The sequence below is a fragment of the Trematomus bernacchii genome, unplaced genomic scaffold, assembly GCF_902827165.1.
Source record: "Trematomus bernacchii unplaced genomic scaffold, fTreBer1.1, whole genome shotgun sequence".
Taxonomy (NCBI): domain Eukaryota; kingdom Metazoa; phylum Chordata; class Actinopteri; order Perciformes; family Nototheniidae; genus Trematomus; species Trematomus bernacchii.
Genome location: NW_022987581.1, coordinates 2,512,710 through 2,532,330, shown reverse-complemented (window position 1 = coordinate 2,532,330; position 19,621 = coordinate 2,512,710). Strand labels below are relative to the sequence as shown.

At 40.1% G+C, this 19,621-nt stretch overlaps 2 protein-coding genes across 3 annotated transcripts; both read left to right on the top strand.

Moving 5' to 3' along the window:
* The first annotated feature begins 59 nt into the window (after positions 1-59).
* pik3r6b (phosphoinositide-3-kinase, regulatory subunit 6b) lies at positions 60-11,436 on the top strand. Of its 2 annotated transcripts, XM_034127052.1 has the most exons (20): positions 62-148; positions 261-438; positions 575-667; positions 2,261-2,364; positions 2,514-2,582; positions 2,871-3,006; positions 3,856-3,925; positions 4,769-4,952; positions 5,505-5,652; positions 5,731-5,823; positions 5,914-6,265; positions 7,198-7,294; positions 7,375-7,494; positions 9,342-9,452; positions 9,539-9,644; positions 9,735-9,805; positions 9,896-9,986; positions 10,067-10,119; positions 10,387-10,487; positions 10,582-11,436. In XM_034127052.1, the coding sequence occupies exons 2-20, from the start codon at positions 423-425 to the stop codon at positions 10,718-10,720; spliced, it is 2,154 nt and encodes a 717-aa protein (XP_033982943.1). In that variant the 5' UTR covers positions 62-148; positions 261-422; the 3' UTR covers positions 10,721-11,436. The 2 variants fall into 2 exon arrangements, with proteins under 2 accessions (XP_033982944.1, XP_033982943.1); XM_034127053.1 differs by lacking the exon at positions 10,582-11,436 and having other exon boundaries at positions 60-148; positions 9,740-9,805.
* A 766-nt stretch (positions 11,437-12,202) lies between these two features.
* Positions 12,203-19,621, top strand: mfsd6l (major facilitator superfamily domain containing 6-like). The gene is made up of 2 exons (XM_034127047.1): positions 12,203-12,366; positions 16,000-19,621. The coding sequence occupies exon 2, from the start codon at positions 16,038-16,040 to the stop codon at positions 17,940-17,942; it is 1,905 nt and encodes a 634-aa protein (XP_033982938.1). The 5' UTR covers positions 12,203-12,366; positions 16,000-16,037; the 3' UTR covers positions 17,943-19,621.

The window sequence follows — 19,621 nt, the reverse complement described above, 5'->3', positions numbered from 1 at the left end:
GCTCTTGCAGTTTAGACAGGGACTGCCCTCTTCTGAACTTCCTCCTCCTCTGACCTTGTCTCACTTGAAACTACCTTGGCTTTACTACATCATTTCCAGCACAGGTAGCAGCAGAGGAAGACATTCATTAAAGTAGAAAGCTACAATGGTAAGCTCTGATAGTTTAATTTCGGTTGTTTTGCTTGTATTTCTTCTGAAGTGTTTTTATCATTAATGTTGGTTAAGCTGATGTTTCTCTTGTCTGTCGTTAACGTCTGCAGATCACTTACAGTTCTGTCACTCATTCGGCTGCAGATAGACAGTTATTGTTGAGTTTTTAGGGACTAATGCAAGTAAACTATTAGCGTAAACAAGACTTTCAGTTTTCTTCATTTGCTCTGGTTGGGACGGCCTGTTTCATGAGAGTCTGAAAAGCAGAAAACATGGTGGATTCTCCCAGTAAGTACTTTCTCATTTCCTCCAAAAACAAATCAAACCTGTTCAGCTGGTTGAAACTTGGCGTAGGAGAATGTGAACTTGACTGTGGAGGATAATATAACAACAACAACATGTATGACCTTGATTGTTTTTTAAGCTGGTGTTCCTCCCTTGACTTTGGAGTCCAGCCTGAACAACAACATCCAGGCTCTCCTCAAAGAGACGGGCGGACAAAATGCTTCTCAGAAAGGTAGAAATTAGGGAATGAAGGGCAATTTAAAAGAAAACTAAGCCTATTTAACAGTTTCTTTTGCGTTGCAGCAGCATAAAAGACAAGGCCTTACACATGAGAGAAGTAAAAGAGTAGAAATAAACGAAAGAGAAGTACTCAAAAACAAATAGTTTATTTCTCGAAAAGCCTTTAGGTTTTAGATTTTAACAATAACCTAAACCTGTATTACTTTTAGTTTTCAGGTCTTACAAGCATCTCTATATTACTTGAAAATGATATTGTCTACACTGAACTACAATCCCCAAGAATAATGTATATATTAGTCAGCAAACATCAGTGTAATGTCCACAGTCCAATATCAAACTACAGTCCGCTCTGTTAAGTGCCTCGATAAACATTCATCTGTTTGTCATCTTGCAATTTACTTATTTATCTAAATAGTTATCACCGCAATAAACAATATTTAATTTTACATTCTGTATATAGATTTCTTGCACTACTTTTGTATTTGTATTTTTGTATTTTATTATATATGTTGCATCGTTGGAGGAGCTCGGTTCATAGGGTTATCATTGCCATTTCTACACTGTAGCTTACAGTATGTGCATGTGTTATGGAAAATGGTATCATACTAAGGGAGCATTTAAAGTTCACCATCTGTTCTTCTTTTACAAGCTATTTCTCACAACAGGTAGCAGCAGCAATAACCTAAATGAGTCGTAAATGGGGTTAGAGCTATTCAGTGTTGTAAGGTTAGAGGTAGGGCTGTGCAATTAATCGTATTTTAATCGCAATTACGATTTTGGCCTGCCACAATTACGAAAACAACATAATCGACAAAAACGATTATTTTGCTTTGCTTGGTTGTGACAGTGCAACATATTTGATCTAATTAATTTTGGTCTAATTTATTTGTATTTATCATATTTATATATGTTTAGTAGCTTGGGGAAGTGCGCTCCAAAATATTTGTTGATCTTGTTTATTGGTATTTATTATTTTGATATTATTTATTTAAATGTATCATTTATTTTATTTATTTTTGTATTGGTTTTTCAGTTGAATTATACGTTCAGGGTAATCAACAGTTAAAAAGATACTTTTCAAATGATTATTTGTATTTGTTTTAAAGTTCAATAAATGGATGTTTTTTTAAAGTCAATGAATAATCGTATTTAATAATCGTGATATCAATTATTGACCAAAATAATCGTGATTATGATTTTTGCCATAATCGCACAGCCCTAGTTAGTGGTCTTGTCTTTTTGTGGACAGTAGACATGATGTTTCTCCATTTGCTAGAAGACGTGTTTTAAAGAATCCTATATATAGTATGATTATCTTTTCTGTTTGTCTCAGCCCCTCCTCTTCTATTCTTGGTGTGAATATCAGACCCTCTGAAGACCTTCTGACTTTTGTACTTCGCAGCAGACTGCTTGACTCTCTGTATAACGATTTACCTTCTTGCCAGAATAAACTCCCTAAAAGTCTGTCTTCATTTCAGTATAAAGGTTTCCTCACCATTTTATATTATTTACTGGTTTGTCTCAATAAGTTTCCACCACACATGACATTAAAACCTTTGAATCTTTGAATCTGTGTGCTCTGCAGGGATGCTGCGATGGAGTCTTCAGAAGAAGCTGGAGGCCGATCCCTCCTGCAGCGTTTCATTGATCAGACTGCTGATCAAAGAGCTGGAAAAGAGGCAGGAGATGGTAAACCATTAAAATAGGCCTTCAGATTTTCAATATGTGTTTCTCTCTTTGTAGAGGAAGAGTTGTTTGTAATTCTGTAATTCTGCCTGCATACTTTATTTTTTTCATAAATGTTATGTAACTGTTATCTTTTATTTGATGTCTGTTAGATCCAAAAAACACAATCCTTCACACATGTGATCCCAGTGATGCACACGCTCTACTCTGTGGTTATTAAGGTAAGACACATCTCTATACCTTCATTAAGGAGGTTATGTTTTCAGTTCAGTTGGTCTGTCTTTCAGTAAGATTATAGAAAAACCACTGTCCGAATTTTAGTGAAACTTGGTGAAAGGGGGAAGCGTGCAACAAGGAAGAACTCATTACATTTGGGAAAGAATCTGATCCGGATACACACACTATTTTTTACTTTATTTAACAATGCAATAGGACATTGCCTTGTCCGAAATACAGTTGGTAGTGATTTCAGTTTTACAGTTTTGTTGATTCTGTACTTATCTTTCCAGTCAGGTGTCATGATTCCTACCAGCCTTTTCCAGACAGTGTATGACCGTTTGATGAAATTGCTGATATTACCGTTGCCTTACTCCAATGTGGCCCGCAGCACTATGAGGAGCATCAAAATGGAAATTACCACACCAGGTATGAAGCATCAGCAGACACAAAAGAGTGGTGCAGGGGTTTCACTTCAACACTGCTAAGCTAAAGGCGGCTAATGTTGGGCTATAAAGGAACTACAGTACGGTCACATGACTTCACGTCACCACCGCTAAGTTAAAGGTGGCTAATGTTGGGCTATAAAGGAACTACAGCACGGTCACATGACTTCACGTCACCACCGGTAAGCTAAAGGCGGCTAATGTTGGGCTATAAAGGAACTACAGCATGGTCACATGACTTCACATCACCACCGCTAAGCTAAAGGTGGCTAATGTTGGGCTATAAAGGAACTACAGCATGGTCACATGACTTCACGTCACCACCGCTAAGCTAAAGGTGGCTAATGTTGGGCTATAAAGGAACTACAGCACGGTCACATGACTTCACGTCACCACCGCTAAGCTAAAGGCAGCTAATGTTGGGCGTGATGATGTTTAGACTCTTGTTTTTAAATTCGCCTGTGTGGTATTTAATGACTTATTTTATATAGTAGAACAAAAACGTTAAAATCTGTTTAGGTTGTGTTGACCACAAACTCATTGACTTCAAGACCATAGATCCCGGAAATACCAAACAATTGTCTTGATTACCTGTTTTAGGATGCATTACTGCACCACTCGTAGAATACAATTTAAAAATCTCTTCAGCACAGAACTTGTTTCAGACTTCAAACCAAAAACACATTCAATAAACCATTGACTTTGAGACAGGCGAACTGGAAGGGCCAAAATGCTAACTCATTACTGGGTTTAAGACTCATTCCTGCACCACTCTATAGAGTATTATGGTGTAAAATACGTTTTCTTGACGGTCTAATCCTTCCTTTAACAGGTTCCTTATATCTAAGGACAGTCACTGCAGAGCAGAACTTGAGGAAGGAGCATCACGCCTTGCAGGAAAAGTGAGTTTATAGTTTGAAAGACAATCATCTTGTATTAAAGGTCCCCTATTATACTGTTTTTCGTCAATATATTACAGGTCTCAGATATATCCAGAGCCTGTCTCTGATTGTCTGAAACACCAAACAGATCATTGCAGCATTACCCATAATCCCCTCTGTTTCAGCCCTGTTTCCAAAGTGCTGATTCTCTGTCTGTTACTTTAGATGAAAATAAGGAGCCCCTCCCCACGCTCCTCTGAGATATTTGGTTAAAAAGAACTCAAAGAACTCAAAAGGAGGAGATTCAGGTGATAAGGGGGGGGGGGGGGGGGGGGGTTAGCTTGGTTGTTGATTGGCTAATGGTTACACAAGCCAACACATCGTTATGACATCATAAAGTGGCCAAAATCTGATCAGCTCATTTTCAGACAGGTTTTTATTAAAATGGATCAGGACAAAAAGAGAGAGAATCTTTGTTCCTGAAACTTTCAGAGTCTCTTTCCACAGAGGGGACACATGTTGATGTAGAAGAGACATGAAGAAGAGGGGACACATGTTGATGTAGAAGAGACATGAAGAAGAGGGGACACATGTTGATGTAGAAGAGACATGAAGAAGAGGGGACACATGTTGATGTAGAAGAGACATGAAGAAGAGGGGACACATGTTGATGTAGAAGAGACATGAAGAAGAGGGGACACATGTTGATGTAGAAGAGACATGAAGAAGAGGGGACACATGTTGATGTAGAAGAGACATGAAGAAGAGGGGACACAAGAAGTGGATTTTGCATAATAGGTGACCTTTAACTTGCAAAATGTAACACTACCTAAACCTTTACTACTACCTGCTGATGTCCTGCAGGGTGTTTGTGCTCGCTGACCCGGCTGTGTTTTCTGCTCCACTGGAGGCAGCAGTAAGAGCACATTTGGAGGCGTCCAACTTTCTCAGGGACGCACCAACCATGGAGAGAAATGTGTTGCAATGTGTGCTGCAGACGGGGCTGGGAATGAACTGTCAGAGCTCCAGACTGGCTCAAGCTCTGGAGGTGAGATAGATTATGAAGTCGTTTTGGGTAAAGTAAGACAGATATGTTTATATAATATAACTATTGTGTATTTGGATATTTGGTTCAGACATTCAATCATCTCTCTGGATAACTTGGTGATCCTTTCAGACTTATTGTCCCCAGAGCAAGACATAATCTCAAAACCTACACATATTCATAGCGGTGAAAAGTAGCTTCAAGAACACTGTAGTGACCACGATATCCATTTGTTTGTTTCTTTTGTTTGTGATTCACAAAAAATAAATAAACGTTTTCAAACAAACTATTTCCTACATAAACTGGTACTTAAGGGTATACTAAAAGGAGAAATAAGGAACCAAACTATAGTGTCACGCTCCCAAGAATGTAGTCTAAATTGATAAATTATTATAAACTAAGGAAATGGCTCTTACAAACACTCTTGTGATTTGTCCAATAATTTAGTTTGTGACCCATTCCATCTCCCGATTATGTATTATAAATGTCCCCGCTTTGGAACGAATGAAGGATTTCCGATTCAGTATAATCCTGCTTCTTGTTTTTGTGTTTCAGGCTTTAGAGGAACCCATGGTAGAGAAACATTTCCAGGAAGTGGTTCTGGCCGTGGAGAAGAGTTTGAAGCAAGGAGCAGAGGGCCGTGCAAACTATCTGAACAAACTACAACACATTTACAGAGACATCTTGAGTGCCTCTAAAGAAGGTGTGTGTTCTGCACTGTTGTAGATATTAATTAAGATATTGACAGGGTTACCAGGTTAACGTTACCCTGTGTTTTCAGAACGACCCAGGCTAGATCCTGGTTCTGTGCGCAGCACTGCAATGCCTTTCCCAGAGATCCACTTCCTCTTGTGGAGAGAAGAAGAGGATCTATGTGAGTCAATCAGACAAACCATTCTATATTTCTGTCAGTAAAATCCAGTTGATGCAGTAAAAATGTACACTTAATGAATCTGTCCCAAAGGGAATCTGCTGGCAAACTTCGCCTGCTCTAACTCAGCCAGTGTTGATGAAGAGGAGAAGGACAAAAGGGATTCAGTCCAGTCTAGAGACAGTGGCATAGTGAGAGATCTGAACGACTGTGATGACGCAGCGAAATCTCCGGTCAGAAATCATGCACCAGCAATCTCACGAAGAAATGCCTATAAGAACTCAAGCTCAGCAGATAAACTGAGTCTCGTGAGGGAGAAGATGGAAGCATGTCCTGGAAGTTCTCCTCTCCTCGATGAAAACAGAGGTCGTCACACAGCCAGGGTCGTGGTACTGGGAGACAACCGTGTGCTGGGAAGACTTTCCAAGGCTTATCACTCGATCCGGTGAGTTACTGGTTTGTTCTTCTTCCAAAAAGTGTATCATCACATGTGTTTCTAATCTCGAAACCCATCGGTCAGACGACAATTTAGCCTTTGGCGGAACGTGGCAATATTGCTATGGGATATCTGAACTATGACTTCCTTGTATGTGTGTCCCTTAATTGCTTACAGTCCAATTAGCAACTTAAGACGTGAGAATGGAGATGGAGTAGAAAGACTACGTGAATGATTGGATTGTCTCACAAGTAGACTCTTGACACGCTGATTTTAGGCTTATAGAAAGTGATCCTTTTTAGAAATGCAACACTTCAATCAGGAATGATTGGGAAGAAAAATAAGATCAATGCTTTCCCAAATGCATTTTAGGAGCCACTTAGTAAAAACCTGACCTTTGGTAGGCGGTCATTAATCCAGTAATTATGATGAGGAGATGCATTAGCCATTTAGCCAATGTTTGTCGTCTAGCCAGTAGGTTTTTCAAAGCTATCACATCACGTATGGATTTAGGGAGGGAGGGTAAAGGGGGAGAAATAATGCATCAGGAGCATTTAGTTCAATTTAGGCCCCAATTAGTTCCGATAATATCTTGACAATAGTTATGTAATGATGGGAAAATCTAGCACATGTGGATGAGTTATGCAGGACTTTGCCAACATCTATGCGAAATGGTTTTTAAGATGGGATTCAAGCCAATGTGTTTGGCCTGTATTGTTCTCGACACGGACTGTTTACTTGCAAAGAACCACAGCCCGCTCAAATTGGTTGAAACTACTTCAACCAAAAACAGAAACCATGGCAAAATCTTGGTATGCATGCAGAATCTGTTAATAGAGAAGAATGTTTCTTAAACCTTTTCTGCTTTTGCATTATGTCTGTGCACTTCTATATAAGTTTACTCATCTTACCACCACTGTTTTCCATGTATTTCCCAACAGAAAAAGGGAGTCAAAACATCTCATTTTGACCAATAAACTGAACATACGGTTGTACTACATCCCAGTCACTGATGGGGATCCTTCGCTCAGTTCAACTGTGAGTTACACTCAAAGCTAAACTAACTGCCCTAATTGAAGTACAGTACAAGACCCTAATATGTCTGTTATTTCTCAAAGGGAAGCCCATGTCAGGATGGAGGCACATTGTCTCTTTCTTCTTTATTGGGAAGAGTGGATCCATGGTACAACAGCAACATCAACAGTCTGGGAGCTGCAATCTCCAAACTGGCTGGAAAGGTAACCATAGATTAGACAAGACAGTGATGCTAGCAGCTCTTAGTTTAGACGGTCACATGACTTCATGTCACCACCGCTAAGCTAAAGGCGGCTAATGTTGGGCTATAAAGGAACTACAGCACGGTCACATGACTTCACGTCACCACCGCTAAGCTAAAGGCGGCTAATGTTGGGCTATAAAGGAACTACAGCACGGTCACATGACTTCACGTCACCACCACTAAGCTAAAGGAGGCTAATGTTGGGCTATAAAGGAACTACAGCACGGTCACATGACTTCACGTCACCACCGCTAAGCTAAAGGTGGCTAATGTTGGGCTATAAAGGAACTACAGCACGGTCACATAACTTCACGTCACCACCGCTAAGCTAAAGGTGGCTAATGTTGGGCTATAAAGGAACTACAGCACGGTCACATGACTTCACGTCACCACCGCTAAGCTAAAGGTGGCTAATGTTGAGCTATAAAGGAACTACAGCACGGTCACATGACTTCACGTCTCCACCGCTAAGCTAAAGGTGGCTAATGTTGGGCTATAAAGGAACTACAGCACGGTCACATGACTTCACGTCTCCACCGCTAAGCTAAAGGTGGCTAATGTTGGGCTATGAAGGAACTACAGCACGGTCACATGACTTCACGTCACCACCGCTAAGCTAAAAGCGGCTAATGTTCGGTGTGATGACGTGTAGTAGTGTTATTTCAACCCAGTCTCACGGCATTTTGTGTAATAGTCACGAAATAAATGTAATCTATTGATTCGTGTTCACCAACACGACTTCCCCCTTTTTTTCGTGTCACACAGAACGAATTTAATAGCAATGTATTTCTATTGGTAGTATGTTTTGTGCCTGCACCACATCTTTTTGTCCGGTCGGGTCTTGGAAGACCGGAAGCTGTGTGGTTCATAAAAACATTTTCTTACTCAATATCAAGCCACGATTATTGTTTTTTATCTTAAATTGTATAATGTCTGACTTTTTTTGCCTTCCGTGAGGAAAATAAATGGGGCTCAGAGCCAGAATACTGAAATCTGTATTTTAAAAATCTTTTTTTCCTTCTAATTTGTTATTATTTACATTGCTTTTTAAATCGTTCTGTGTGACATGAAAAAAATGGGAAAATCGTGTTGGTGAACACGAATCAATAGATTACATTTCGTGAGTATAACACGAAATGCTGTGAGACTGGGTTGGTTATTTAGCCACTGCCGTTTTTGAATTCACTAGTGGGGTATTTACTGACGTGGTTTTGGCTTAGAACAAAACCGGAAAACCTCTTAAACCTGTATTAACCACTACATTTTTCATGCATCTAACCAATAACTCATCAAAAACGACTTTGAGACAACGAAACGTGGAAGTGCTGAGATGCTAACTAGCAGAGCAGTGCTTTGAGCTAATGCTAAGTAGCGTGCTTACATGCTCGCAATGAAAATGCTTAGATGCTAATGTTAAGAGGGTACAATATCTACCACATAGTATACTGTTTAAGGATGCTAACATTTGGTAATTAGCACTAACATTTGCATCCACAGAGCCATTATCTAAATATTTATCAGCGCAATAAACAGTATTTAATTTCATCTTACTGTACAATATTTAATTTTACATTCTGTTCTTGTTTATATCATATTCTATTTACGTGTATATAGACTTCTTGCACAATTTTTTTGTTGTATTTTTGTATTTTATTATACATGTTGCATCGTTGGAGCTGCTCGGGTCATTTTCATTGCCATTTCTACACTGTAGCTTATGTGCATATGACATTAAAACCTTTGAATCTTGAATCTTGAAAATGCTAGTATCATAGCTAACATCTCTGCAATGTTTCTCTACTGCAGCAGGCTAAGAAAAGCGAGTCACCGGTGCAAAACCACTTCCTTCTGGACACGCTGTGTTACTACCTTCGCTGTGGTACGCAGCCAGTCAACCTGCCGCTCTATTCGGTTAAGGTACAGTGCATGATGATATAATGAACATGTATGCAAATGTAAAAGGCAGAGGGATGTTGGGTTCACATGCACTTCCTGCTGTTTAGATAACACGCTCCAGCTCTGAAGGGCAATCTGTGGTGGAGGAGGTGTTTGTGTCCCATCTGGAGGCCGACATCCCAGAGTTCAGACACCTCAAAGAAAAGTTATCAAGTATGTTTCTGGACCTCCTTTTCTCCTTGTATACTAACTATGACTGTGCTAAAATCAAAGCTACTCAAAGTGACCTGTTGTCTTTGGCAGAGAAGATGTCTGTACGGCTAAAGAAGCCAATCAAAGTCTTCGGAGCAGTCATCTCTGTCAGCTACACAAAGGTACAGTCCTTATCATTAATGGTCATTTTAATACCTTCTTTTTAGTATTAACTTCAGCAGAATATTGGCTAACTATCATATCCTCATCAGATCGCTCTAAGCAGACGACAGGTTGTAGATGGAGAGGCGCCCATGATCTGTGGCGTGGTGGTTACATCAGAGCCGGCAGCTTTAACATCAGGTTTACCTTCTTTTATTTTTACTACGTTTACAGATGTATATCAATGCAAGAAAATAAAATCCTTATCACTTTTTCTTCAGGTGTAAATCACCTTACTGTCATGTTTAACAGCCTGAACCCGGTGTACAACTCAGTAAGTATTTAATTATATTTCTGTCATTCAAAGTAATATTTATAGTGGTAAAGCAGCGGTTTGAGCTAATGCTAAATAGCGTGCTAACATGATCGCAATGAAAATGCTGCACTAACATTGCCATGTGTAGAACACATACAAAAAAACTTCCAGATGAGGGAACAGGAAGTGCTAAAATGCTGACTCAATTCAGGTTTTTTTAGGACTCATTCCTGCACCACTTTATTGTAACTGAACCTTTCTAAACCTTTTCTGTTTTCATTTCAGACGATCAAAACCCAGAGCATCAGCATCCGGACGCTGGAGGATCGAACGCTCACCGTGTGTTTGGACAAAGACTCCCGCAGGACGTACACTGACGTTCAAAGGTCATTTACGACACTCAAATATTGCTTTTTTCACATTTTCTCTTAACAGTAAGCAGTTTGAAAGTGATATAAATGTAATGTTATTCCTTTACAGGCTAGAGATCACTCCCTGTTTGGACCCAGGATGTGACATCGGCTCCCGAAGATCTTTAGTTCAATTTGTGGACTTTAGCAAATATCTGGACAAAGCCCTCTCGCTGCCCATCCAAACGTTCACAGGTGTTACCGTCTGAGGACCGTCAGCTGTGTGCTGAAAACACTGTAGATAATGCTCTTGTTGCACAAAATAGTGGGTTACAAAGTGTAAATTAATCCAATGTTTGTATGCTAATTGTAAATGCTAAAAAGGGGAGCTTAAATCAAAGCATTACCAACATTTTTCTATCCTATTTGACAAAAAAACGTTGTTATTGTAATGTTAATCCCTTAAAATATATTTCTTATTATCGCACTTATTTAAAATATGAAAATAATGCTAAAGCAATGTATAAGAGTTGCTTTCAATGCAGTCGGACTACCACTTGGAAATTTCCGTTTTTGTTTATTCCAGCTAATTTTGTGGCATTTTCATCAATATATAGCAAATGGGAGTTAGTAATCATTAATTGACGGTCCATGAACTGATAGTGACTTGATCATTTGTTTTAATGGTGGAGTTCATAATAAATATCGTATTAAATCTTTATATAACTTCATTTACTTTAGTACGGTTTAAGGTTTAGTTTAAAGGTACTTTAAGTTTGTTTAAACTGGTAACAAAATAATGTGTTATTCTGTGAAAACAATTTGAGTTTCTAAATTCCTCAATGTGAATGTTATGTAAAAGAAATGTCATAAAGTAAAATGCTGTAAATTAAATAACCTATGACTAAATATTTTACTTAAAGGTGGGGCAGGTAATTTTGGAGAAACCAGCTCGAGTGCGCTAGAATTTGAAAATACACAGCCGGAAAAAATCTGCCACTTCCTTACAGAGCCCCTCCTCCAACACACACGAACGCGCACATGACCAATGAGGGCACGAGATAAGTTTGTGCACAGATGGAAGGCTGACAGGCAGGTAGGCCATCCAGTTATTTTAGCCGGGCCGGCTAAAATGATTGGTCGTGCTTTTTACAGTACTACGGCTTCCACAGATGATATTTTTTTATGGATTTTTTGTCAAAGCACTTCAGATATTCATTGCTATCGGGATGTTAAGAGCATTCCATGGAATATAACAAAAAGTGTATCTCGAGCCGGTTTCTCAAACTTACCTACCCCACCTTTAAGTGTGAAATAAGGATTTTCTTTTATTAGAAATGGGAACGTTTTTAAAACGGTAGCATTATTATATACAATAAAAAGTGTTATTATAATTATTACTGTTATTATTAAAGGTATTATTATTGTGAAAAATGTATCTGTTATTGACTTCTACTTATTTGTTTACATTTGTCAATTTAAACAACAGATTTTTCCCCCTAAAAATTAACATCCCTAATAACTTTAATTATCCAGATAAAAACACTAAAATCTGTTCCTGCCCCCCTTCTGTCAATAATAATAATAATAATAATGAAATATATAAAACGTACAGGTTGAAAAAACAAACAAACTACTGACTCAACATATTCAAACATAACATTAATTTCCCAATAATGAATATTCTACAAAATATTCCTTTTCCTTCGGTGCACAGTGGCCTCCCCGCCTGTAGGGGGCACTGCAGTTCGGTAAAATCTCTCAGGTAAACACCGATAAAGAAGCGTATTCACACGGCAACAGGTGCACTCCTTCCCAAAGAGAGACTCATCGTGGATATAAAGCAGCAGGTCGAGCTGCAGGATGACCGGTAGAACAGTTTAAAGAAGGTTCCCGAGGGCCACAGGTCTAAAAGGTAAAAGAGTATTTTTATTGTATTACAGTATCTTGTAAAGTTTAAGTGACGTGGACTAAAGCTCCACATCTGCAGATCCTGGACAAACAGGTGCATCCTGCTGCACAGGTGAACTGAGCTGTTTATGCTTTCATGCAGAGGTGGAAGAAGTACTTATCTTTTACTTGAGTAAAAGTAGAAGTACTCAGATCATGTACTTGAGTAAAAGTAGAAGTACTCGGATCATGTACTTGATTAAAAGTAGAAGTACTCAGATCATGTACTTGAGTAAAAGTAGAAGTACTCAGATCATGTACTTGATTAAAAGTAGATGTACTCAGATCATGTACTTGAGTAAAAGTAGAAGTACTCAGATCATGTACTTGATTAAAAGTAGATGTACTCAGATCATGTACTTGAGTAAAAGTAGAAGTACTCGGATCATGTACTTGATTAAAAGTAGAAGTACTCAGATCATGTACTTGAGTAAAAGTAGAAGTACTCAGATCATGTACTTGATTAAAAGTAGATGTACTCAGATCATGTACTTGAGTAAAAGTAGAAGTACTCAGATCATGTACTTGATTAAAAGTAGATGTACTCAGATCATGTACTTGAGTAAAAGTAGAAGTACTCAGATCTTTTACTTGAGTAGAAGTACTCAGATCTTGTACTTGAGTAAAAGTAGAAGTACTCAGATCATGTACTTGAGTAAAAGTAGAAGTACTCAGATCATGTACTTGAGTAAAAGTAGATGTACTCAGATCATGTACTTGAGTAAAAGTAGAAGTACTCAGATCATGTACTTGATTAAAAGTAGATGTACTCAGATCATGTACTTGAGTAAAAGTAGAAGTACTCAGATCATGTACTTGATTAAAAGTAGATGTACTCAGATCATGTACTTGAGTAAAAGTAGAAGTACTCGGATCATGTACTTGATTAAAAGTAGAAGTACTCAGATCATGTACTTGAGTAAAAGTAGAAGTACTCAGATCATGTACTTGATTAAAAGTAGATGTACTCAGATCATGTACTTGAGTAAAAGTAGAAGTACTCAGATCATGTACTTGATTAAAAGTAGATGTACTCAGATCATGTACTTGAGTAAAAGTAGAAGTACTCAGATCTTTTACTTGAGTAGAAGTACTCAGATCTTGTACTTGAGTAAAAGTAGAAGTACTCAGATCATGTACTTGAGTAAAAGTAGAAGTACTCAGATCATGTACTTGAGTAAAAGTAGATGTACTCAGATCATGTACTTGAGTAAAAGTAGAAGTACTCAGATCATGTACTTGAGTAAAAGTAGAAGTACTCAGATCTTTTACTTGAGTAGAAGTACTCAGATCTTGTACTTGAGTAAAAGTAGAAGTACTCAGATCATGTACTTGAGTAAAAGTAGAAGTACTCAGATATTTTACTTGAGTAGAAGTACTCAGATCTTGTACTTGAGTAAAAGTAGAAGTACCAGAGTGTAGGAATACTCAGTTACAGTAAAAGTCCTGCATTCAAAATGTTCCTCAAGTAAAAGTAGAAAAGTATTCTCATCAAAATATAGTGAAAGTAGCGACAGTAAAAGTAGTCATTGTGCAGATTGGTCCATTTCAGAATAATATATATGATATGTTTTATAATGATTGATCATGAAAGTGTTCTCAAAGCTGGTAAAGGTGCAGCTAGTTTGAATGACTTTGTATACTGCAGGGTAGCTTGTGAATTTACTCCAGGTGGAACTACAGTCTGATTTAACACTTGATTATATTTCACATCATTCATCCACATCTGTAAAGTAACTAAAGGTATTAAATACATGTAGTGGAGGAAAAGTACACCATTTACCTCTGAACTGTAGTGGGGTTATTTACTCAAGTGAAGTACAAGTACCTCAAAATTAAAACAGTTTCCAAAGTGCTGATTCTCTGTCTGTTACTTTAGATGAAAATAAGGAGCCCCTCCCCACGCCCCTCTAGAGATTTGGTTACAAAGAACACAATGGTGCTCTAGGAGGAGATTCAGGTGATAAGGTGGGGGGGGTTACCTTGGTTGGTGATTGGCTAATGGTCACACAAGACAAAACATCGTTATGACATCATAAAGTGTCCACAATCTGATCAGCTCATTTTCAGACAGGTTTTTATAGAAATGGATCAGGACAAAAAGAGAGAGAATCTTTGTTCCTGAAACTTTCAGAGTCTCTTTACACAGAGGGGACACATGTTGATGTAGAAGAGACATGAAGAAGAGGGGACACATGTTGATGTAGAAGAGACATGAAGAAGAGGGGACACATGTTGATGTAGAAGAGACATGAAGAAGAGGGGACACATGTTGATGTAGAAGAGACATGAAGAAGAGGGGACACATGTTGATGTAGAAGAGACATGAAGAAGAGGGGACACATGTTGATGTAGAAGAGACATGAAGAAGAGGGGACACATGTTGATGAAGAAGAGACATGAAGAAGAGACATGAAGAAGAGGGGACACATGTTGATGTAGAAGAGACATGAAGAAGAGGGGACACATGTTGATGTAGAAGAGACATGAAGAAGAGGGGACACATGTTGATGTAGAAGAGATATGAAGAAGAGGGGACACATGTTGATGTAGAAGAGACATGAAGAAGAGGGGACACATGTTGATGAAGAAGAGACATGAAGAAGAGGGGACACATGTTGATGTAGAAGAGACATGGAGAAGAGGGGACACATGTTGATGAAGAAGAGACATGAAGAAGAGGGGACACATGTTGATGTAGAAGAGACATGAAGAAGAGGGGACACATGTTGATGTAGAAGAGACATGAAGAAGAGGGGACACATGTTGATGTAGAAGAGACATGAAGAAGAGGGGACACATGTTGATGTAGAAGAGACATGAAGAAGAGGGGACACATGTTGATGAAGAAGAGACATGAAGAAGAGGGGACACATGTTGATGTAGAAGAGACATGAAGAAGAGGAGACACATGATGTAGAAGAGACATGAAGAAGAGGGGACACATGTTGATGTAGAAGAGACATGAAGAAGAGGGGACACATGTTGATGTAGAAGAGACATGAAGAAGAGGGGACACATGTTGATGAAGAAGAGACATGAAGAAGAGGGGACACATGTTGATTTAGAAGAGACATGAAGAAGAGGGGACACATGTTGATGTAGGAGAGACATGAAGAAGAGGGGACACATGTTGATGTAGAAGAGACATGAAGAAGAGGGGACACATGTTGATGTAGAAGAGACATGAAGAAGAGGGGACACATGTTGATGAAGAAGAGACATGAAGAAGAGGGGACACATGTTGATGAAGAAGAGACATGAAGAAGAGGGGACACATGTTGATGTAGAAGAGACATGAAGAAGAGGGGACACATGTTGATGTAGAAGAGACATGAAGAAGAGGAGACACATGTTGATGTAGAAGAGACATGAAGAAGAGGGGACACATGTTGATGTAGAAGAGACATGAAGAAGAGGGGACACATGTTGATGTAGAAGAGACATGAAGAAGAGGGGACACATGTTGATGTAGAAGAGACATGAAGAAGAGGGGACACATGTTGATGTAGAAAATACGTGAAGAAGAGGATTTTGCATAATAGGTGACCTCTAATGTATTATCTCCCCTCTCTCTCTCCCTCTGTTTGTCTCCCAGTTGAAACCCACTCCCTGTGAGACCACCATCGTTCCACCATGAAGAGGAACAAGCAGATCAACATCCAGCGCACCCTCGCTCTGGCCGGCGCCTTCCACTTCCTGTCCTCTTGCGCCCGGGCCTCGCTGCTGCCCTTCCTCCCGCTCTTCCTCCGTCAGCAGGGTCTGTCTCCCTCCATGACGGGCATCATCATGGGCACCAAACACCTCATCGCTCTGCTGTGGAGCCCCGCCTCCAGCCTGCTGTCCAAACACTACAACCAGAGGAGGGCGGTGATCGTTGGATCTCTGGTTTGTTCGGCGTCCGTCGCTCTTCTTCTACTGTTCTTCCCGCCTGTGGACGTGCACGAAAACTGTCATTTTACGAGTGATCTGAGCGGTGGTCCGACGCAAAGTCCGACAGACGGTGGCATGTTACCCAGAACTACGGATTCTCAAACTCCTGCAAAGACACTCGCTGATGCTCAACCTGCTCCTGTTCTGACAAACGAAACGGCACTTCTGGATAAACCTCCGCTTCCAGAAGACAATGCGAACAAAAGTCAGACAAGTGGTGGTGTGATGAAGACCATTGTTGCACCTTCATCTTTATCCAAAACTAAAGCTAACAATGCTACTCTTCCTCAGTCTGCAAGTGTTCCTGCAAAAAGACTCGCTGATGCTAAACCTGCTCCTGTTCTGACAAACGAAACGGCACTTTATGATCTGGATACACCTCAGCTTTCAGAAGATATCCCAAACAAAAGTCAGACAGGTGGTGGTGGTGCGATTAAGAGCAGTGTTGCACTTTCCTCTTCATCCAAAACTAGGAAGAAGAGGTCAGAAATAAAGATGGAGGAGGAGAACAACCAGAGACAGTTTGAGTTTCTGGGCAGCCTGAAGGTGATGGACGCTCATCACCAGCTCTTCTTCCTCATCCTCATCACCGTGTCGCTGTGGGAGTTAATGGCGGCGCCCCTCGAATGGACGGCGGACGACGGACTGTACGAGTATCTCGACTTCGCGGATGCTTCGGATCGATACAGAATCACCTCTATTTGGAAGATCCTCGGAGCAGCGTTTGGCGTCGGAGGAACCGGACTTCTCGTTAGCCGATTACCCTGCCTCATAGCCGGGGGTTTCCCTCGGATGGCCGCACACTTCTTCCTCTACGCTGTCATCGGATTTGTGGCGCTTCCCGTCGCCGCCTACCTGCCTCTGCACCTGAATAAGAAGCGGGATCGGGGTTTCGGTCTCCTGAAAGCGTTGCAGCTGGTCCACAACTCCCCCCACGCTTTGCTTTGCCTCGCCACCACCTTTTTAGTGGGGTGCGCTGGATCCGTTGTGGATAATTTCCTCTTGTGGCAGATGCAGGACCACGGGAGCAGCGAGATGCACATGGGGGTCTCGTTAGCCCTCGCTTTAATCTCACAGGCTGTCTATCCTTTACTCAAAGGGCGGATTTCGAAGCTGCTCACCCCAGGAAAGGTGCTCGTCGTCGGGGCAGCAAGCCTCGGTGTGCAGTGCTTCTACTTCTCCTTCCTGTGGGGGCCGTGGGCTGTGATTCCCGCCCAGATGTTGAGTTGTTTGAGCTCCGGCGCCCTCTGGTGGGCCGTGAAGATACAGTGTGAGGAGGTGGCTACACCAGGTTCAGAGAGGAGTGTGAGGAGGATCTTCAGCTCTCTTTCGCTAAATTTGGGGAGTAGTTTGGGGAGTTTCGCCGGGGGCTTTGTGGTGCAGAGGTTCGGGCTGACGTGGCTGTTCAGAGGGACGGCGATGTGTGTGATGTTGTGGTGTGTGTGTCTGCCGCTGCTGCAGTTTAAAGCCCCTCGACAGTGCAGGATTAATTACTCCAGACTGCTGGCGGCTAACGGGAGCGACGCCAGCGACTCTGAGAGCGAGTCGGACTGGCTGGAGAAAGCGATGGAAGAGAACAGAAGCAACTCGGGGAGAAAGATCCACTGAGCTGAGGGCAAAAGGATTCAAAAGGTGAAGTAGCTAGAGATGATTTACCTCTACGAAGTAAAATGATAGATCCATTTATATCAGAGGGTATATAAGAGTAATCATAAAGAAATTGTTGGTCAACTTGCACTCGTATAACTTTGTCGACCAATCAATTTGTTGTCTTAATTGACAGAATTATGAAAAAGCACAACTTTATAAACCCCTGTTTCCAAGAGATGTGTGCAAAAATGACAACTACTGTATAGTGAATTATGACTGAAAAGTGATAGAAAGTTCTGCTTTTCTAAAACAAATATCTACATCATATATTTATATACTTGACCCTGCCTTTACAACATTAGAGAACCCCTTTTTATTTCTGAGGTAGGGTACAAACTATGCAAAACATTTGTTATTTTCTTTGTCAATCTTAAATTGTATGTTGTCCTATGTTACAAAAAAAACTCTTCTGATCACAAGTGTCATAGAAAAAGTGATTCAGCAAGAAAAAGACAATACTAATTGATACAGGATGTTACACCACTGATGTCAGAAGTGTTGTGATAACTAAAACTACTAACCCCAACTAATCCTACCAATATATTTGTTTCGTACTGTCTTGCTTGTATCCTTAACTTCTGCTAAGGAAGCTCAGCCGAAAGAAAGCTCATGGATTTCCTTCTTTGACAGCTTTAATTAAAGTCAAAGTGCCAATGTTTAACTTTAGCTGCTCATCATTTCTTCCATCAGAGTCAAATGGAGTGGCAGTCTGCAGTTCAAATGTCTTAAAGCTTTACTGATGGACTTCCTCTCTGAGCCACCTGAGCCTTTTCACATTAGCACAAGCAATCATTGTCTTTTATATAAAGCAAACAAGGTAGCAGGATTATGCTCTGCAGAAGAAGACGAGGCAAGTTTAACCGCTCTGGGTTTAAGTTATTTTTCTTCAGGTGTAAACACAAGATGTTTGCAGAGGATGAGGCTCTGGCTTCTGGTTTCACCACACCCTAAAGCCTGTTTATCTGCTGTGAATATCACCACTGGCATGCATTGTGTTTGTGCCTTTATTCTACACTCTTTAAACTGCTGACATTATTTAAAAGGCGGGATGGTGATCGTTCTGGCAGTTCATTATGCAAACTGTGTCAATCACTTGGTATGGTATTTAAGTAATTTCTAAAGAGTTTCTCATTATAATTTATTTTATTTGTCGAAAACAACGTCCTAAAAAGGGGCCAGTGGAGGGATGTTGTGCATGTTTGATTAACAGATCAATTATATTTAAGTTGGAGACCATACGTTTGTCCTAGAGTTATCTACATGTACTGATTGTCTGATGTTTGTTCTCTAAGAGCTTCCTTCCATTTTGCCGAAAATAAAAGGATTACAGTTGTTTGATATTTTGATCGTCTTGGTTTAAAAGATTCTTGGAGTCAAATTGAATGATACTTAGAAACAAAGGGTAACTGGGATTGTAATTTTGTGTGAGAATCTTGTGTTAAAGCAAATGTGTTTTTTGAGCTGTGTCGGAAAATGTTTATCAAAACTGTATTTCAATTTCACGAAACATACCGCATGTCAAAATGTGTATTTTGATGTGTTAGAAATCATTAGAGATGTGTGTTGAAAATAAAATATGTTGTCTTAAAGGGACAGTGCACCCAAAAACAAATAAACATATTTTTCCTTTTACATTT